This window comes from Pogoniulus pusillus, chromosome 9 (genome assembly GCF_015220805.1).
Source record: "Pogoniulus pusillus isolate bPogPus1 chromosome 9, bPogPus1.pri, whole genome shotgun sequence".
NCBI classification, from domain to species: Eukaryota; Metazoa; Chordata; class Aves; order Piciformes; family Lybiidae; genus Pogoniulus; species Pogoniulus pusillus.
In genome coordinates, this window is record NC_087272.1 from 25,948,104 (window position 1) to 25,967,459 (window position 19,356).

A 19,356-nucleotide genomic window follows, 5' to 3' on the forward strand; every position below is an offset into this window, starting at 1 on the left:
ACTGGGTTGATCAAGGCCTCATCCAGCCTGGCTTTGAAGACTTCCAGGGTTGGAGCCTTCACAACTTCTCTGTGCAGTCTGTTACAGTGCCTTACCCTTATGGTAAAGAATTTCCTCCTAATGTCTAACCTGATTTGAGCTGCTTCTAATTTGAAGCCATTACCCCTTGTCCTAACAATGCATGCCTTTGTAAAAAGTTCCTCTGCAGCTCTCGTGTAGCCCCCTTGAAATACTGAAACGCTGCTCTAAAGTCTCCCTGGACGTTTCTCTACTCCAAGTAGAGCAATGTCAGCTCTCTCAGACTCTCTTCATAGAAGGGGTGCTCTAGCCCAAAATGAACGGAGCAGTAGTAGATGTTACCTTGGGCAGGGAGCTCACTAGTATACGTGGGGAATTAACAGTGTTGTTGAAAAACAAGATAGGTGACCAAATTTAATGTATAGTCACCTGCATTTCAAAGAGGGGAAATTGTGAATGTGATCTTGTGCTCAGATTTTCACATTACTTAGTACCTCCTAGCAAGAGATGCAAAACAACTGAATCACCTCTTGGCTGCAGGTCTACAATGTTTTCACTGAGGAGAGAGGCAGATTTGTTAATCATAATAATTGTTTGGAGGTGCTTCCTTCTCTTCATTGTTTTCTTGGAGTCAAGAAGCCTAATACCCTTCTGGTTCCCAACACCTGATTTATTGGCATTGCAAAATCCTAGTTGCCTATATGCCTAAAATAGGTGACCTGAATCTTGTCTGCAGAGTTTAGAAGGGTGCAGTCCAAGAATATCTGTATCAGCATAAAGTTTGTCATCCAAAGCCACTGGATATGAAAATCATTGAGATAAGAAAATGTGGAGCCCTGTGATGCTAGGGCTGGAAAGTGGCTTTCATGGAAGATGTCAAGAGAGGTATGATTGTTATAATGGTTTACTCTCATCTGAATGTTTGAGGATGCTTGCTAATATGCCACCCTTTGGCGTTTTGCAGTATATGCATGCGTGGACTTGGTGGGAAGCGAAGTTAGTCATTAGTAAGCTGCTATCCAGCTAGTTAGAATTTGCACATTGTTTAGTGAACTATTAGGTCAGATGTTCTCTCTCACACACTGGCTGAGACTTACTGGTATCATCGGGTTAATGGTGGCTGAAGGGGGAAACTCAGCATTTGAGGAAGTTCTGAATTGGCCTTTAGCCTTTTCCTTGCTAGCTGTGCTTAATATATGCATGTCGAGCCTTTTGGGTTCATGAATTGCTGTTGTGCAATAGTTCATGGAGAAAATATAACATTGCTAAATAAGCAGAAGAAAGACCTTTCTCATCAGATTAAAATTGAAGGACCTGATTTTGTAGTGGACTTTGAGTGGGGCCATTTTGGGTATTAATCAGTAATCAGTAAGATAATTCAAGCATTACAAGGCACATATGATTGCACTGTAGTTTATGCATATGCAGCACGTAAGGAATGCACCTTTATAAAACAACTAGAGGAAAGCACTTCGTCGTCATTGTTCCATTAGCACTCGAATGCTGGGAATAGAAGGAGGTTAGCACAGGAGCCTGCTTGAAGATGCAGTTAGGAGGAGGAAGCAAAAGGCCTGATCAGGTGATTTAAGATGCTGTGCAAAAGCAATAGGAAGGAGGTGAAGGATAAGTGAAGAGTTTTGATCGAGTGGGAATTATGTGAAAGTTTTGAAGGAGAAGATAAGGAACACAAGAATAGCTTAATGCAAGTATGATGCAGTAAACACAGAGTCTATATTATGATGTAGGTCACATCCTTCTAGGATAATGTGCCTCACTCACATTTCTTGATAATGAAATGATGATGAATTACAGCAGAGGACACTCAGAAGATGATCTTGAGGAAAAATGTAAGGGTTTCCAAGAGATCCAATCTTCTAAGTTGAAATCAAATGTGCCTCATGCTATTACTATAAATTGACATTTGTGATTTAAAAAAAAACAAAACCCAAAGTGTAGCCATTCTGTGTTTCTCAGAAAAATTGAGACTTCTTTCCCATTTTACACATGACTTTCTCTGGGAGATAGAGGCAATATCTGTTCATTTTCTACAACCTCGATCAGAACATTTGAGAGATTATTTTTGGAGTTTTCATGCTAATCAGAGGAGAAATAGTTAAGAAGTCCTGAGTGTCTGTTTAGAGACATTGACTATTTGCCATCCTAACTATTTGCTATGGCCACAATAAACACAGTTTCCTTTCAAGTGAAGCAACTAGTGATGAAAGTTTTCCTAAGCCTGAACCTAACGCCTCATCTAGGAAACCAATTTTGCTTTGGAGAGAATGGAGATCGAAAGCATTTTTTCTGTCACAGAAAATTCGTTAGCCAGAAGCTACAAACTCAAATGCTTAAGTGTCATTCACAAACCCATAAGAAGACCTTGCAAATTGCTGCTTACTTTAGACATACAAAACATTTCAGGTCTCTTGGAGATGCTCAGCACGTGGCATGTTGCCAATCTCACTTTTTCCTCTTCTTCAAAAAGAGACAAATAAACAACCCAAATTCAAAGAACAGCACCAAGTAGGACATCTGTGGGGATTTGGGCGAAGAATGTCCTGGGGACATATTTTGAAATTAGCTTCAGATGAAGGGGTCAAAATGCTTTATTTTAATAGAGAGTTAAATATCTGGGGACCTACATGAAAACAAACAAGAATTTCACAGTGGTAGGTGAGAGCAGGGGACTTCAGCAGGCTTTTCCTTTTGTCATCTTTCTGATTGTAAAGTCAAAACACCTGACAATATTTGGCTAGTATGTAGAGTGCAAACGAGCCAGGTATAGATGTACAAACACAAAAATTTGAGACTCTAAACTTCAAAGAGGCATTTATGTCTCAGTGTGTATGCAGAGAATTAATTTTGATTTTGTGTTAAAGTACACTTCTTTACAGATTGTCCAGAAACTGTTTCAGTATGTTTAGGAAGTACGACATAAAAAAATTAAAAGGAGAATTTGGTTTATTTAATCTTGATTTGTAAATATTTTGTAGTGTTACTCACATTCAGAATAGCAGTATTAAGATAAAAAGCAATTGAGCATGCAAATTCAGGCAAAGTAGGGAATGTGTTGCTGAAAAAAATTCTATTGAATAGGTGCATATGTTTGTGATCCAAATGTGTTTGGTGATTGTTATGTTAGAATTAAATAAATTTGAATTACATATTTAGGGGCCCAGTGTCTGTAAAGCTTTATAATAAATAACAGGAAAAAAAAAAACCACACACTCTCTTTTACTGTGCAAATTACTTGGGAGCTTCCTGGAATGAAAAAGTGAAAACATAATAAGCTTAAACATAAACAGACATATCCCTGTAGGACAATCGGAATGCATGCTTAACAAGTGAGAAGTAAATTACTTGTTAAAGTTCTCTCAGGTTTAATAACACAGTGTGGTATCGATACAAATAAGGAATGTGATTTAATCTGCTTGTGTCCCTTTTATGCTAAAGCATGTTGCCCATAGACATCAGGAAGAGAACAGATCTTTTTGTTTCTAATATGTGTCAGTAGAGCAATTTACTCTGCTTTTTTTCTCGTCTGATGTAGAGAATACATTAATTGTTCAAAGGCATGCGTTACGCCATTTAACAAGAGGAATTCTCTAACTCTTGCTTTGATTTAACACAAGGTTAAGAAGCTGAAGAGGGAACTCTCTCAGATGAAGCAAGAGCTGCTGTACAAGGAACAGGGCTTTGAAACACTGCAACAGTGAGTAAAAAAAAAAAAAGTTGAAAGTGTTGGGTTTGGGATCTTTTTTTTTGGCACAGAATTGAATCCATCTTATGTGAGAGAATTATTGAGGGGGGGAAGTGAATCTAATAACTTTCTGTTGTAGCTAGGAAGCAGGAAATCTGTAGAAATAGCAGGTGTTAACATGAGAAATCTGCTCCCACTCATATATTTTTTTTTTCCCATGAGGTAACTTGTGTTGAAAAGAGGCAGAAAGAAGGGGGCAATGGTTAAGAGTCTCAAGGAAGAATTTAACTGCTTTCTGTGTCACATAAAAAAAAATCTTTTTTTCCCCTTCTTCCTCACCTCTGGGCTCAAAAGTGAGAGAGGAGAATGCTGATCACAGAGGTATGAATGGTGCACAACTGTGCAGGATTTGAAATTAGTCACAATTTGAGGATTAAAGAGCTGACTTTCTTTGTTCCATTTGCTGGAATGCCTGGTGTCCAAAGGGCTGATGCTGAACTAGATGAGCATTCTAGGTATTCAGCCAGCTGGATTATTAGGGAATGACATTTTTTTCAGTCTGAGCACTCCCTGCTGCTCCTGACTTACAAAGTTGGGCCCTAAAATATTAAACATTACTGGAGCTGTCACCACAAAGAAACTGCTGCAGGGGAAACCTTGCTAACAAGCCTGTTTTCTTGACTAAAGCGAACAGAAAATTATTGATGCTTGTGTTTTTCTGTATTATGGTATGTACCCATACATTTACACAGTAAAATGCTGAGCTGCGTGCTCTTAGTACACTAGTTCCAGTAGCAGAAACAATGCTGCATCATTAGTAATTGCCTGGATTCATTTATCCTTTTATTCAGGACCTCCTGTCTATGGCAGTGTACTGTCACATGAGTAATAATCTCTGTCCTGGAGAGCTTGCAGAATGCATGGGGAAAATGGACAAAAGTTGGGAGAAGATAAGTGGTTTTTGTGAAGAATGACAGACCATCTGTGTTTGAAGCCGGGGGATTGAGAGTTCAGTTTGTAGCTCTAACCAAAACATCTTGCGTGCTATCGCCTCTGTGTTTTGATACTCGGTTCCGTGCAGCAGGATTTTTGTTAATTGGGAGAAAAAAATTCTGATCCAAGAAGCGGCCACTCGTAATTAGAAACATGTCAAAAGGGACAAAAATTGCTTTTCCAAGATGAACAGCTTTAAGTCAGTTTGGAACTAAAAAACCTCAGCACCTTGGAAAGATGCCAGTCATAGAATTGTCAGGGCTGGAAGACACCTCAAGGATTATCTAGTTCCAACACCTCTGCCATGGGCAAGGACACGCTCCACTAGATGGGTTGCCCAGAGACACATCCATCCTGGCCTTAAAAACATCCAGTGATGGGCCTTCCCTGGGCAACCTGTTCCACTGGCTCACCACCCTTATAGTGAAGAACTTCTTTCTAACATCTGGTCTAAACCTACCCTCCTCTATCTTGGATCCATTCCCCCTAGTCCTATCACTGCCTAACACTAAAATGTCCCTCACCAGCTTTCTTGTAAGCTCCCTCCAGATATTGGAAGGCCACAATAAAGGTCTCCTCCACACTGAACAGCCCCAACTCTGTCAGCCTGTGTTCATAGGAGAGGTACTCCATCCCTCTGATCACCCTCATGGCCCTTCTCCAGACACATTCCAGCATGTCCACATCTTTCTTGTAATAGTGGCTCCAGAACTGAACACAGTACTCCAGGTGGAGTCTCACAATGGGGATGCAGAAGGGGCGAACCACCTCTCTCGACCTGCTGGCCACACTTCTCTTGATGCAGCCCAGGATATGACTGGCTTTCTGGTCTGCAGGCATACACTGGCAGCTCATATTGAGCTTCTCATCTACTCTTAAGTCCTTTTCTTCAGGGCTGCTCTCAAGCCAGTCACTGCCCAGCCTCTAGTGGTGTCTGGGATTGCCCCAACCCAGATGCAGGACCCTGTGCTTGGTGTTGTTGAACCTTAATCAAGTCTCTGTCTTTAATTTTGACTAAAATAGAAGTGAGATTTATTTGTTTACATATATGAAGACTAGAGAGGAGCAAAGGTAGAAAAGGATAGTTGATTGAGTTTATTTAACCATAAATTGGATTTAATTTGAAGCAAAGTTTAGAAGAAGAAAGACATATTGATTCTAAAGTTTAAGATAATAAAAACTCATGCTCCTGTCTCAGAATTAAAGGTTAGCCAGTCATGCTGGGTTTATTTTATTAATTCAACAGTGAAGTATTGTTTTAAAGCAGCTTGCTCACAAGCCATTTTGATAGGAATCCAAAGCATGTTTCAGAAACTGTCAACAGCATTCCACAGAAACACAATGGACATTTGTTTTTAACATTCAGTCAGCTGCTTTCAAACAGTACTAATTTAAAACAGAAAGATGGAATATCTTATATATCAGAGATCCTTCTTGTCCATCCTGATTATATACAGAATAAAGCAGTTGTGGCTTGAATGTGGCACATCATATTACTGGGCAGCATGTGGTGTATTACCCAGCTGTTCATTCATGATCCCAGTTGTTGGCATATCCTACATATGTTTGACCTCAGCAACCTGGTAAGTTACCAAAAATTGAGTGTTGTCAGACAGAGCCTCCCTATGCAGGAGTCTGAGAAACTTCCAAGCTACAAACTAATTTATTCTTGAATAGGAATCAGAGTGCTGAGTCATGTAGGTAATTTTCTTACACAAATGAAGTTCTAGTTTACACAAAACCTGAAGTGTGGAGAAAGGAAAACAGACATGCTCGCAGTTTTAAAGACTGCTTTAGAACCTTGACATCTCTGTGCACAAACTGGAAGAAAAATACTTACAGGTGTCTTGTGCAAGTTGCTGTTTTTGCAGAGGAAGCTCAAGATCACTCTGATCATTAAAATGTTCACTCATTCCCCACTCACAATATCTTCCAGCAAAGATGGTGAAGGATGTTATAAACAGAAAACCAATTTGCTTTAGTTTTGTGAGGCACAACTGCAGTCATTTCTGTGATGCTATGAAATAGTTAAACTAGAGATCAGAGGAATGTGTTTACAGACTGTAATTCTTGAAATAAACACGAGAATACTAAAATGCAGCAGTAGGGGTTTTTTTTTGCCTCTATGTTTAGGAACATTTTGTTATTTTCAAGTTACAGTTTCAAGTTACAATGGTAATCTAAGAATTTGATAAATTGTCTAATTTTGCCAGAGATTTTGTGGCTAAAAAGAGCCTGGTTTACTGGCTGAGCAGAACAGCTGTTCCAGATGGTTGTTAATACCTTGGATTAGGGTGAAGTAGCAGGAAACTGGTTCCGTTTCTTCTCTGCAAGGCTGATTAGTAGCAAGAGGCTTGTCTGTCTGCCTGTGTCACTATGTGGATCTGGGTAGAGAAATACTGCTACTAATAAATTCTGCTTCCGTGAGCTTTACAAACAGTTTATGGTATGAAAGGTGTACCCAAAAGCAGCTTTTGTGCTGCACAGTTATGCTGGGGATGGTAATTTTGACAGTGTTGGCAGTGATAACATCCTACTCCTGGTAGCGTGTGTAGGACTTGTCAGTACTGTGTGCCCCTTCCATCCTTAAAGGCTGAATCAACTAAAATTGTTTGTGAAGTCTCTGTCTTTGCTAAGAGCCTGGTAGTTTAGCTGAAGTGGTTTTAAAGGCAACAGGGGGAAGAAAATCCATTAAATTTCCTGATGTCAGCAAAAGCTGTTCACTGGGCACTGGGTACGTGTTAGATAGTTTGGTGGTTTTGCCAAGGATTAAGTAGTAAACATTTTAATGAAGACATCAGTGTCCTTTTTCCTCTTTGTATGCCTGCTACAGGAAATGTTATCTTTTATCTCCTTCCCTTCTCTTTTCTAATTATGGTTCTGCCTGAAGCAGAATGTCAGAGATTCTGCAATTCTTTACTGTGTCTGGTATTAGTATAGTCTCTTTCCACAGAATTGACCAAAAAATGTCTGGAGGCCAGAGTGGGTATGAGCTGTGCGAAGCCAAAGCCATCCTGAGTGAATTGAAGTCCATCAGAAAGGCGATAAGTTCAGGGGAGAAAGAAAAACAAGATTTAATGAAGGTATTTTTAATGGTTTATGAAAGTTTTGTGTGAATCTGTTTTAACATGCCTGACTTCCCTGATGATAAATACTTTGCATTTTATATTTTTAAGAGATTCTTGAAATACTTTGAGCCAAACTGGTATTAAAATAGACTTTCCTAATTCAAAAGGCCCTCTGTGTCATTCAGAGAATATAGGTATTTGAACTTGTATCTAAAGTACCATGCATATGTTACTTCTAAACCACGATTTACAACACTTAATGAGCAGAACCAAGAGGTGTGTTTGAGATTCAAGGACATTTTCTAAATCAGAGCTTTCTAAATCTAAAGTGCCCCATTTGCCACCTACCAATTACTTGATTAAAAGGATAGCTTTCTTAATATAAACTAGACCCCAGGATTTTTATATTGGAGTCTTTTATGTGAACATTTCTTGGAGATGAACTGGTACAAGCATGGTAGAGTGAAAAGGGGCTTTAACACTATCTCCACTTGTGCTTCCTGAACAGAGTCTTGCAAAGCTGAGAGAGAAATTCAACTTTGACCAGACCACTGGGACATCTGAACAAGACTTGAATTCCAGCTCTGTAAATTCTCAGCTGTGTTTTTCTAGACAAACTCTGGATACAGGGTCTCAGACTGACATTTCTGGTGAGGTGAGCTTACATTTTGTCAGATGAAAGGAGAAATTCAATTGGAATGCTGCTGTTAACTAAGTTTGAGCCAAATGGTCATTTACTGATCAGTGTGTGTGTGTGTATATGTATATCTTGAGATGATTACTTAGACTCAGTTATCACGTTTTACCCATAAATTTCAAATCAAGATTCAGATGAGCTTTGTGCATGTAGCATGAGGCATTTATGACTATCTGATTTAATCAAGTAGTTCCAGTACAGTGAAGATCAGCATAAGTAAATAGTACTTTTTTTAATCCATGTGTAGAATCTATTTCACCTTACAGACTTGATGAAGTATGAAGGTGTTTTTAATTTTAAGAATCAAGATCTCAGAATTTAAATGTGCAATTTCATTTTGCACAGCTGAAAAACTGTTAATGGAACTACTTTCAGGGATTTATTAAAACCTTCTCTGTTTCACTCACGGTGAATTTTACATACACAGAAAGCTGTGCTTAATTTTAGTACCTTCTTTGAAGTTCTGAGAGCTACTATTGTGAGTAGGGCACTGTATAAAATTTTCCAAACAGAGCTAAGCTTGTCTATGTTTTGTAGCAAATTTGTTGAACTCTTACTTTGAAATGGACTTACTTCTAAACTCTGAGTTTGCTGAAGTTCAAAGTAAGAGATCAAAATTTTGGGCATAGTCACTGCAAAACATCTTAGAAAATACTCTTCCTTTCCTGTGATGAAATATGTTGATGAAATACAAGTGCAGAGTCCTGCATCTGGGGAGGAATAACAAACTCCACCAGTACAGGCTGGGAGGAGATCTGTTGGAAAGCAGTCCTGTGAAGAGGGACCTGGGGGTCCTGGTAGGTAACAAGTTAACCATGGCACAGCAATGTGCCCTTGTGGCCAGGAAGGCCAATGGGATCCTGGGGTGCATTGGGAAGAGTGTCCAGCAGATCGAGGGAGGTTCTCCTCCCCCTCTACTCTGCCCTGGCGAGACCTCATCTGTTTTAGCTTTGGGCTCCCCAGATTAAGAGGGACAGGGATCTGCTGGAGAGGGACCAGCAGAGGGCTACTAGGATGATTAGGGGACAGGAGGGCATGGCTTATGAGGAGAGGCTGAGGGACCTGGGGCTTTTTAGTCTGGAGAAAAGAAGACTTAGAGAGGATGTAATAAATGTTTATAAGTATCTGAAGGCTGGCCAGGAGGGGGGGGGGACAGGCTCTGCTCACTTGCTCCCTCTGATAGGACAAGGAGCAACGGGTGTAAATTGCAGCAAAAGAGGTTCCGCCTCAACACAAGGGGGATCTTCTTTACTGTAAGGGTCACAGAGCACTGGAACAGGCTCCCCAGGGAGTTCGTGGAGTTTCCTTCTTTGGAGATTTCGAGGCTTGTCTGGATGTGTTCCTCTGTGATCTGTGTTAGATAGTATTGTCCGGCTCTGGCAGGGGGGCTGGACTCGATGATCTCTTTGTGTCCCTTCTAACCCCTAACATCCTGTGATCCTATGGACAACTGATATAATAGTAATGAAAAATGCCTAACTGCATCAGAAGAAAACAGCACTCTTTTGTACAGCCCAGTAGATTCCTAACTAGGCATTTAGTAGCAAGTCCATGGCTGCAGGCAGGTGTTGTTTCTTTTTTTTTTTAAGTTGCAACTTTTCTAGCCCTTGTGTAGGTTTTGTTGAGTCATTTTACAACTTTACACAGTAATAAGGCTAATTTTAATTTAATTTTTTTCTTTCCCTGAACAGGTTGGAGCAAGAAGTAGATCAAATTTAGTGGAGAAGGTCAGACTAAGTCTTCAATATGAAGAGGCAAAAAGAAGGTAATAGGGTTAGTCACTTTGTTAAGTTCTAGCCTTGAGTTGTAACAGACAGGCAGCTGAAGATGAGCCAGCAGTGTGCCCAGGCAGCCAAGAAGGCCAGTGGCATCCTGGCTTGTATTAAAAATGCTTTGGCCAGCAAGAGTAGGGAGGTGATTGTCCCCTTGTACTTGGCTTTGGTGAGACCACACCTTGAGTATGGTGTTCAGTTTTGGGCACTGCAATACAAGGGAGATGTGGAGGTGCTGGAGTGGGTCCAGAGGAGGGCAATGAAGCTGTGTAAGGCTCTAGAGAATATATCTTATGAGGAGCCACTGAGGGAGCTGGGGATGGTTAGTTTGAGGAAGAGGAGGCTGAGGGAAGACTTTGTTGATGTCTACAGCTACCTGAAAGGACATTGTGGAGAGGCTGGTGCTGGTCTCTTCTCACAGGTAACTGGAAACAGAACAAGGGGGAATGGTCTTAAGTTGCAACTGGGTAGGTTTAGATCAGACATTAGGAAAAAGTTTTTCATGGAGAGAATGGTCAGGCACTGGAATGAGCTGCCCAGGGAGGTGGTTGAGTCACCGACACTAGATGTGTTTAAGCGTCGTTTGGATGTGGTGCTTAGCGATATGGTTTAGGGTGAATTTTGTAGGATAGGGTTGTAGTTTGGACCTGGTGATCCTGATAGTCTTTTCCAACCTGGATGATTCTGTGATTTTGTGAGTTGGGATTTTGCGAGTCTGAGCTCCGCAGCACTAACCCTGTACTCGCAGTGACATCTAGTGGACGGCGCTCTAGAGGCCCTGGGGAGCGTTACTGCGGTCTTTCTTTTCCTTCACAAGACAAGCAGACTTTCAGGAGCAGTCGGTGCTTTTGAACAGGCTTTACATTTAATGCTGAGGTGAAAGAGTTAAGAACGACAGTGCAGACAGTGACAAAGTAATGGACAAAGTTCCAGGATTAAGGGAATAGATTGAGTTGGCTTTCCTCTGAAAGGAGTCACCAGGTTATTTATGTCTGTTACATCCTTCTTTGGGATCATCATGCTGGTTTACTATGCCACTGAAGGCTCTTCAATTTTAGACCTGCTTTAGCCTTCCAGTGCAGATTTAGTAGGCTTAATTAATTATTTATTTTTTTACTTGGGACTGTGGATAATTTAAATACTTGTTATCACTGTGGGTTTTTTTTAAATGAGTTTAACCTGAGGAGAAAAGACATCAGGAACTGCTCCACTGATGGATGTGGAATGCTTTTCAAATTAAGTTCTGCAGTGGTTGCTCCTGAAAGCAGTGCCATTCTGATAAACTGCCACAGCACTGAAGAATGACCATCAGAAAGCAGAACATTCAGGGTTAGAATGACATGGTGCACTAGAACTGGTACACAATAGTAAGAAAATATTTACTTATATATATATATGAGGGTGGTGGGTGGTGTGAATTCTCTTTTTATTTATAATGTATAAATGTCTAATGCTTTTCATAAAACTAGATGTCAGCTCTTCCAAAAGGATATGTATATTTGCTATGGAAATTCTTTGCACTTTAAGGGGACAAAAAGTCTAAAAATTTATCCCATGCCCAAAATTCCTTTTTTACCAAGGCAATAAAATGAAAAAATAGCACTCCCCCCAGATCATAGTTGTCCCCAAATGCCATCAAATGAAATAATACTTATAATTGTAATACTATGGCATAATTAGTTAGTAAACTAGGAAAATTAACTTGCAGCTTATAAGTGCCAGGTAAAGGCACAGTTTCTTGTAATGGTCTAAAGGCAGGAGGCTGAACAATCAACATTTTTTAACCTTATTTCAAATGTACACCCTCCACATACAAGGTAGCTGCTACCATCCTTGCTGGTAACAAGTGGAATCCTTTATATCCTCATTAAGGATCCAAAAGCATTATTAGATAATCAATGCATTCATCAAAGAGTGCTAAGGGTCTTGTGCTTGTTCAGTGTTGAACATGTCAGGTTTTGGCTCAGAATCAACATGTACACAATATTAATTGTCAGGAGGTGTTTTAGATGCAGATAGATGACATTTTTTCTCAAGCATAACTGATACAAAACCAGATCATACTCTGTTTTCGTTATGCCTTGACAGCAGGAAGTCCTAGCTTTGTGTTTTTTATCTTCCCTTTGTAGGAGCAAAAAAAATCCTGAAGAAAAAGATTTCCCTTAAAAAAGGAAAAGGGGGGGGGAGTGGGGGGAGAAAACCAAATAGTACAGTGCTCAGAGTATGGCATATTGCAGCATGAGATCTTACTTTCTCACAGATTGGTCAGCCAAGAATTTGAGTTGAAATTTCAGTAGTTTATTCACTTACCTTAGCATAACTATTGGTTCTATATAACATTAGTGCCTTTCAGGGTTAAATTATCTTCTTTTACATAGTATCTTTATTCCATTTTGTCTGAAGAGTGCCCAATAATGAATGTTGGTTTCAGCTTTAAAGAAGATGTTCATGTGCCTTGAAGAGACAATTAAAGTCTTTAAAGTGTTTGCACGTGCTGGCTTTAAGTTCATCCTGTAGTCACTGATAAAGTGTGCATGTCTTGCAACAGTGAAGATAAACACCTGATAATGGCCATTGTAATCATCACTATAATTTAATAAGTATTGACCATCTTTTCTGAAACATCAAGTGTGCAAATTCTTGGTAGTTTTGAGCTAAAACAATGAAGAGAATGAGAGGATCTTGTAAGAGTGAACTTCGCTACTTAAAAATTAACAGATAATTTTGTACGTTGCATATTTTACGTTGCTTAGCAAGCAGAATACCATGAAGAGTTTCAATGCTGACATTAACTATGTTAAATTCAATTGCAATTGGTAATCAGAAGGATTTAATATAGCATGGGGACCATCCTATCCTGGTGTGATGAAAATACCGTTAATGTTCCTTGTTAACCTGTTGAGCAAGGACTTCTTCAAGAGTGAGACGTGAGACCAGTCAGTTTTCATATCCATGTAGTTCTTCACTTGTCTGGTGAGGCAGCTGGAAAGGATTTTCCTTCTCTGGAGACTTTCAAGGCCTGTCTGGATGTGTTCCTCTGTGATCTGTGTTAGATAGTATTGTCCTGCTCTGGCAGGGGGGTTGGACTCAAGCTCTTTGGACCCCTTCCAACCCCTAATATCCTGTGATGTCAGTTATGGAAGCAGACTTGTCTATAGCAGGGCGACTGAACTGCTTGGAGACCACCATCCCACTCCATAAACCATCGAATAGCTGTTGGTAGGAGCTGGTTTCAGAACAAGATTAGCTAGAACTAGTGACCTGGAGATGACAGTCTTAACATTTCATTATGTCTCTGAAATTAGTTGTTTGTTTTCCCTCTGAGTGCTGCTCCCCTAAAGGACTGATGAATATAAATGACATATGTTGGAATGCTTCATTTAATTTTATCCCTCTGCTTGGTTATGGCAGCACTGCTGATAGTATTTGTTTATTTTGCTTTGTTTTTCTGTGCAAATACTGAGTCAAACTTGCAGGGTTTTGCTGGGAATATGGGTTCTTTTCCTTTTTTTGAAGCTGTTGTTTTTCCATTGAGGTGAAGATGAGAAGAAAATGTTACCTGTGGAGGAAGAAAGGAGGTGGTTCCTCTTAAGTTTCTGGTATATGCAATGGGATAGTTAGAATCAATATTAACTCTTCTTAGCTTTGACCATAAATAAATGCCTTAATGTGCTGCAGAATTAATACTGGAGATGCCAAGTGAGCATGATATTATTAGTTTTGTTAATCACAAAAAAAATATGGAAAGAAGAAGAACATTTTCCCAGGAATCTGTCAGAACTGCAGAAGGGTTAAATAAACCAAATTATCTGTGTACTAATGAAGTATGGCATGGGTCATCTCCTTGGGGATGGCCTGGTAGCATTGGAGTTGCACAAATTTCTATCAGTTTTTGAGCTGACTTAGGGTTTGTCACAGTCATGAATAAATAAAAAGTAGCAGCTCAGTTCCTCTTGCCCTAGATTGCATAGAAGCATCTTTCTGTTTTGATGTCTACTTTCTCTGCCTTTTCCCCAGCCTACAAGAAAGGTGCAGAAGGCTGGGAGCTGTTGCATAGAACTTCCATGTCTTTAGCTATGCATCTGTGTTTATATGTAGCTAAGGCTGAAATTTGTCATCTTACTAGATACGTAGCACTTGTAGCAGGATTTTTTAGGCTTTCCCAGTGGACAAGGAATCCTTACTGCAAGACCTGCACTTCTTAATCTGTGATGCTGAGCCCACAAATGGGGTAATCATGGACACTGAATGTTGGAAATAACCTGTGTTGATCAGGACAAAACTACAGTGCAATAATAAAGTGGGGAAGTTTCTGATTACACGTTTATCTGGGCAGCTTGTATGCATAATCAAGTCTTGGGTGTCTTAACTCTATGATTTGACATCTTCAACTGGAACAGCAGTTGCACAAACTCAACCTTTCAAGTTAATATCCATTCTCTTTAGGTAGCTGCTATCTTCTCACCTTTTATTTTGATCTCGCAGAAGGACAATGTGTTTGCCTTTTAAGATTTGCATATATGTGTGCTGCTGAAGTGAGCACCTTGCTATGGTTTCTGTTATTTCACCATCTGCCTTGCTGTTTCTGAGGAGCAGTCAGCCTTCATCAGCTGAGGAGAAACTCGTTATACTCCTCAATGAGTAAAGCCTAGTGCCATTATGTTACCAGACTGCTTTCAGTTAAGCTTTTATTACTGTAAATTCTACTTCAACCTGGCATTGGAACAGGAGTTAGTACTTCCTAATGCATGTCCACATTGCTGTTAGCCTGGATAGGTGACTTGCTTTTCTGGTGTAGCCTGCATTCTTGTGCAGCAAAACCAATAGGAAGTATGGCTTTGAATAGAAAAAGTTATGTCCTAATACCTTTCAAAATACCATGTCACTGCTCTCTTGCCTGGGATTTCTGTGCTCAGACAAATCTGCTGTGTTTTATTTTAGCATGGCTAACTTGAAGATTGAACTTTCTAAGCTAGATAGTGAAGCCTGGCCTGGGGCACTGGATGTGGAAAAGGAAAAACTAATGTTAATCAATGAAAAAGAAGAGCTTTTAAAGGAACTGCAGTTTATTACACCGCGCAAACGTACTCAAGATGAGCTGGAGCAGCTAGAAGCAGAAAGGAAAAGGCTTGAAGAAGAGCTGCTCTCTGTGAAAAACACCCCTAGTCAAGCACTTGCTGAAAGGTAAGGGGTTGTCTTTTGCTAACATTATATGCTGCTTTCTGCAGTTTAACCTTTGTACCACTACTAAACCTGAAATATGCTTTGAATGGGCTGTTTTCCTTCAGTAACTGTTCTATGTAGAGCTTAATTAAATTTGTTATTACCCCACTGGGCAGGAACACAAAGAAGTCTTCTGTACTGTGAGAGAATGTGAACACCCTGTATGTGCTCTGCAGTATCAGTTGCTCTGCATTTGTTACCAGCATGAAAATGCCTGTGACAGATGTTAAATAACTGAGGAATGTCAGCATACCAGTAGGAGGGCAATACATCATTCACTCGTTTCTGATAATAGCTGTAAACTATTTGAACTCAGGTTACAAAGATTATCTTGATTGTTGCAGCATCTGAAGCCTTTCATTGTGAGCTTTATTTCATACAAAAATGCAACCAAGAGGGGAACAGAAAAACTTTGAGAAAATCAAAGATGATTGTCACAAATGGACTTCTCATCAAGTGGAAATAAATTTATAGGCACCTCCAGCACATAAATAAAAAGCAGTAGGCACAAAATGTCATTGTATATATCAATGTAGTATGCCTTATTGAAGTAATACAATCAGCATTGTTAAACCTTCCTTGCCTCCCTCTGCTAGGAAACACCTACTCTTGCTCCATTTTACTGAATGGTGAAATTCCTGCTACTGACATTAGAAGCTGAGCCCTAAATTGTAGCTGAGTAGTGAGCAAACTTTTTGTTTGTGAAGTATGTATGTGTGCGTTAGGCATGATTTCAAAACATATATGTACACTTCATCAGGGTTTTAACTTCATGATACTGTAATTCTCATATGGATCAAAAAGCATTATGTCCTACTGGAACTGTTTTGGTAGTGGTATCTAAAATACCACGTATCTGTTGCACTTTTTTGTTTACTTCATTAACAGATGGAGAGTAAAGGGGTCAAGTATAAAATCACTTTCACAAATAAGTGATTTTACCCAAAAATTTCAGTAAGATGCTGCTGTAAGTAATAGCTAAACCTTGACTAAGATAGTAAATAGATAGGTAGGTAGTCTCATGTTTTGCAGTTCCTGGTTCAGTGCCCAAAGAAAATTCTGCACCTGTCTGTTATCCAACACAAGTCAGATGCCAAACCTGGTCTTAATGAAATGGCAGATTTTTTTCAGTGTATGATAGGTTACTAAAGTCATTCCAGTGTTGCTGGTTGTTTTGTTTTGTTTTTCTGGTTTTGATTGTTATTCCTCAAACTCTGGACTATTTTTCTGAATTCAGTGTAAGATTTAATGTCATACACTGCAGGCTGAGGTAGCATTTGTGGTGGCTTCTGGTTTGCTTTTCATTATTCCAGTAAACTTCCAGTTAATTTCCACTGGCAGCAGTTTATGATATTAAAACTCCTCCCTAATGACTTCAGTGCACATCAATTCTTTCACACCAGGCTATTTTGAGGATTATTTCTGGTATGTCTGCTATAAACATGAAAAAAAAAAAAATCTTCATTTTGTAGAAGGATTCACACAGTGAAACTTGTACTGAAATGTTAATCTGAGAAAATGATACACTGAATTGTATTAGCTCAACCTGCAGCATTTTGTTTCTTGGAGATGAAGATTTTTTTTCTCTCCAGTGTCAGTGAAGGGGCCACACCATCCTCAAAGTGCTGCATTGTTGTTGAATTACTATTTTCTTTCATAAAATTTCATGAATGCCTTAGGTTTTCAGTATTTTCACAGGTACTGATAATGAAGCAACAGTGTAAGAAGCTAGAGATGGTGTCAGAACTTTGTGACAAGGATCCTTTGTTTGGCTTTGTTTTGTTGTTGGGAATTTTTTTAGCTTTTTTCTAAAGGAGGAAGAAATTGAAGACTTGCTCTGGCTTAAAACAAAAACATTATAGCATAGCCCAGGGTTATTTTGGAGTAGGATGCTGAAATTGCCACTAGTAGATGTACTCAAAATCAATTTACAGGAGGAGAGTATAAATCATAACATATCAGCTTCAAAAAACGCAGAGACAGGACATGCTCTGTTCTAAGAAGCCTTCCAGCAACGATACAGAAACCACTGCATTGTGAAGCTGTTGGAAACTATTTGCTGTTGTGTTCATGTCAGGGAGATTCCATTACTGTTACAGTCCTTGGCAAAATCTTCTAAATAATCCCAGGCATTTAAACAGAGGCATGACTTAACTACTTGATCGTGCTGCTGCCTGCAAAACGCCCCTGCTATTATTGTTGTTGTAAACAAGTTTGTCCACCTCAGTGGAGGTAGGGTGCATGCACTATAGCTTTTTAATGTATTTTTAAGAGTCTGTAGCCCTCTCAGCAATGTTCCAACTTAAGATCAAAACTGGAGACAGATTTCTTACACTTAAGTCACTTCTGCAATTAGTAATAGGTTAATTCAGACAGAAGTGAGAGAGGCTCATGCAGAAAACACACAAGCAAACCTTTTAGTTTAGCAGCACAAGCTCAGTGGAACCAACTATAGGCAACTATTTTGAGGGCTCTAGTCAGAGAAGTTCCTAAGCTTTTAATTATGTTTCTTGCTTTTTCCCTTTAATGGTTGCATACATGCAGCAATTCTTGTGTTTGTTCCTTGAAGATAAAATGATAGGTCACTGTTGAAAAGCCACAAAAGAGCTAGAGAAGAGCACTCTTGCTTGGGAAAAGCAGGACAGATTAAGTTTTAAAAGAAGACAGAAGGCATTGATAATAGTGAAATGATAGGAAGGAGTTTCTGATACCATAGGTGAGCATAATTTGTGGTTTGGAAACTAGAGTGTACATTTTCCTGAGCAAGGAATGAAATACTGTGTATGCTTTTAACAGTCTCAGCAGGTATTGGCAGATGAACATGTTATTGTGGTGTAAGAGCACATGCAGCGCAGGCAGTGGAGTGGAAGTTCACACCCTGGCTGACCTCAGGATAACTTATTCACCTTTGTGTAACCCAGATTTGCGCCCTGAATAAGCATGGGTGTAAGCAAGTGCTTTTCATGCTTTGCTGAATTGAGGACTTAATGTCTTCTTACTGGTATCTGACACTGAAAGAGAGTGAATTCTTGGAACTCCTGAGTATTTCGTTCAGTTTGCATATGAAAGCAACGGTTGATTTTTGGGGGGGGTGTGTCGTTGTTTGAAGTATTCTCTGCATTTGAGTTTTAATTTATACAACCTTGAGATGCCGGAAAGGCCAAATGAATGGTCTCTGAAAACACACATTGTTGGGTTTTGGGGTTTTTCTGTTTGTTTGTTGTGGTTTGAGTTTTTTTGTTATGGAGGGGAGGTAGTTTCTTGTGGCTGAGACTAGTAGGTGGAGAATTTGTGACTGAGCAAGGGCTAGAGCAGAATATACTAATCCACCGATGACAGGAGGATTGTAGCTGAATCCACCAAGGGAGAGCAATTTTTTTCATATTGTAGATAGAATAATAAAAGGGAATTATAAAAGTGAAAAAATCATAAACATTAGTGATTCTTTTTTTTTGCTATGAGCCAGCCAAAAGGAATGGGAGAGGCCCACCATTTGTGGGTTTAGAGCTATGATAGATAATGGTGCAGGAGGCAGTAAATCCTGGTGGTTTTTTTTTTCATAAAAGTGAACCTTGATAGTAAGCATTACAATGCTGTGTGGCTCTGAGGTCATGACAAAGGTGTTGGGATGTAGACATCTTTACCGAGGACTTCTAAATATGGTCCCTTATCTCAGAACCTTGTGCCTGAATGCTGCTTCAATTTACTGTGCTTTGTTCTCTATGTGAAGACTGAAAAGAAGAGCTTTAATTTTAGAGTTCCTGCAGTGCTACCTCAAGTTCTTGCATTATCAGAACTAGTACTGACATCAGTGTTCTTTTGAGTTTGGTTGTTTGGGTTTTCTCTTTTTCTGAAATCATAGTCAGTGAGGAGCCAGTTTACAGC

General features: G+C 39.6%; 2 protein-coding genes across 11 annotated transcripts in view; one reads left to right on the forward strand and one right to left on the reverse strand.

Annotated features, from left to right (window-relative positions):
* The window catches only part of DCTD (dCMP deaminase), a 228,345-nt gene that overhangs the window by 118,770 nt on the left and 90,219 nt on the right, over window positions 1-19,356 (reverse strand). The window lies entirely within an intron of this gene.
* The window catches only part of WWC2 (WW and C2 domain containing 2), a 103,802-nt gene that overhangs the window by 52,710 nt on the left and 31,736 nt on the right, over window positions 1-19,356 (forward strand). For all 6 annotated transcript variants that reach the window (XR_010303440.1, XM_064148938.1, XM_064148934.1 and 3 more), the window contains exons 5-9: window positions 3,651-3,730; window positions 7,665-7,794; window positions 8,288-8,434; window positions 10,168-10,241; window positions 15,190-15,432. Coding sequence is in view for 5 of the 6 variants with exons in the window: in XM_064148938.1 (XP_064005008.1) it covers window positions 3,651-3,730; window positions 7,665-7,794; window positions 8,288-8,434; window positions 10,168-10,241; window positions 15,190-15,432 (674 nt within the window). In the remaining variant the exon portion in view is untranslated. The remainder of the gene's footprint in view (window positions 1-3,650; window positions 3,731-7,664; window positions 7,795-8,287; window positions 8,435-10,167; window positions 10,242-15,189; window positions 15,433-19,356) is intronic.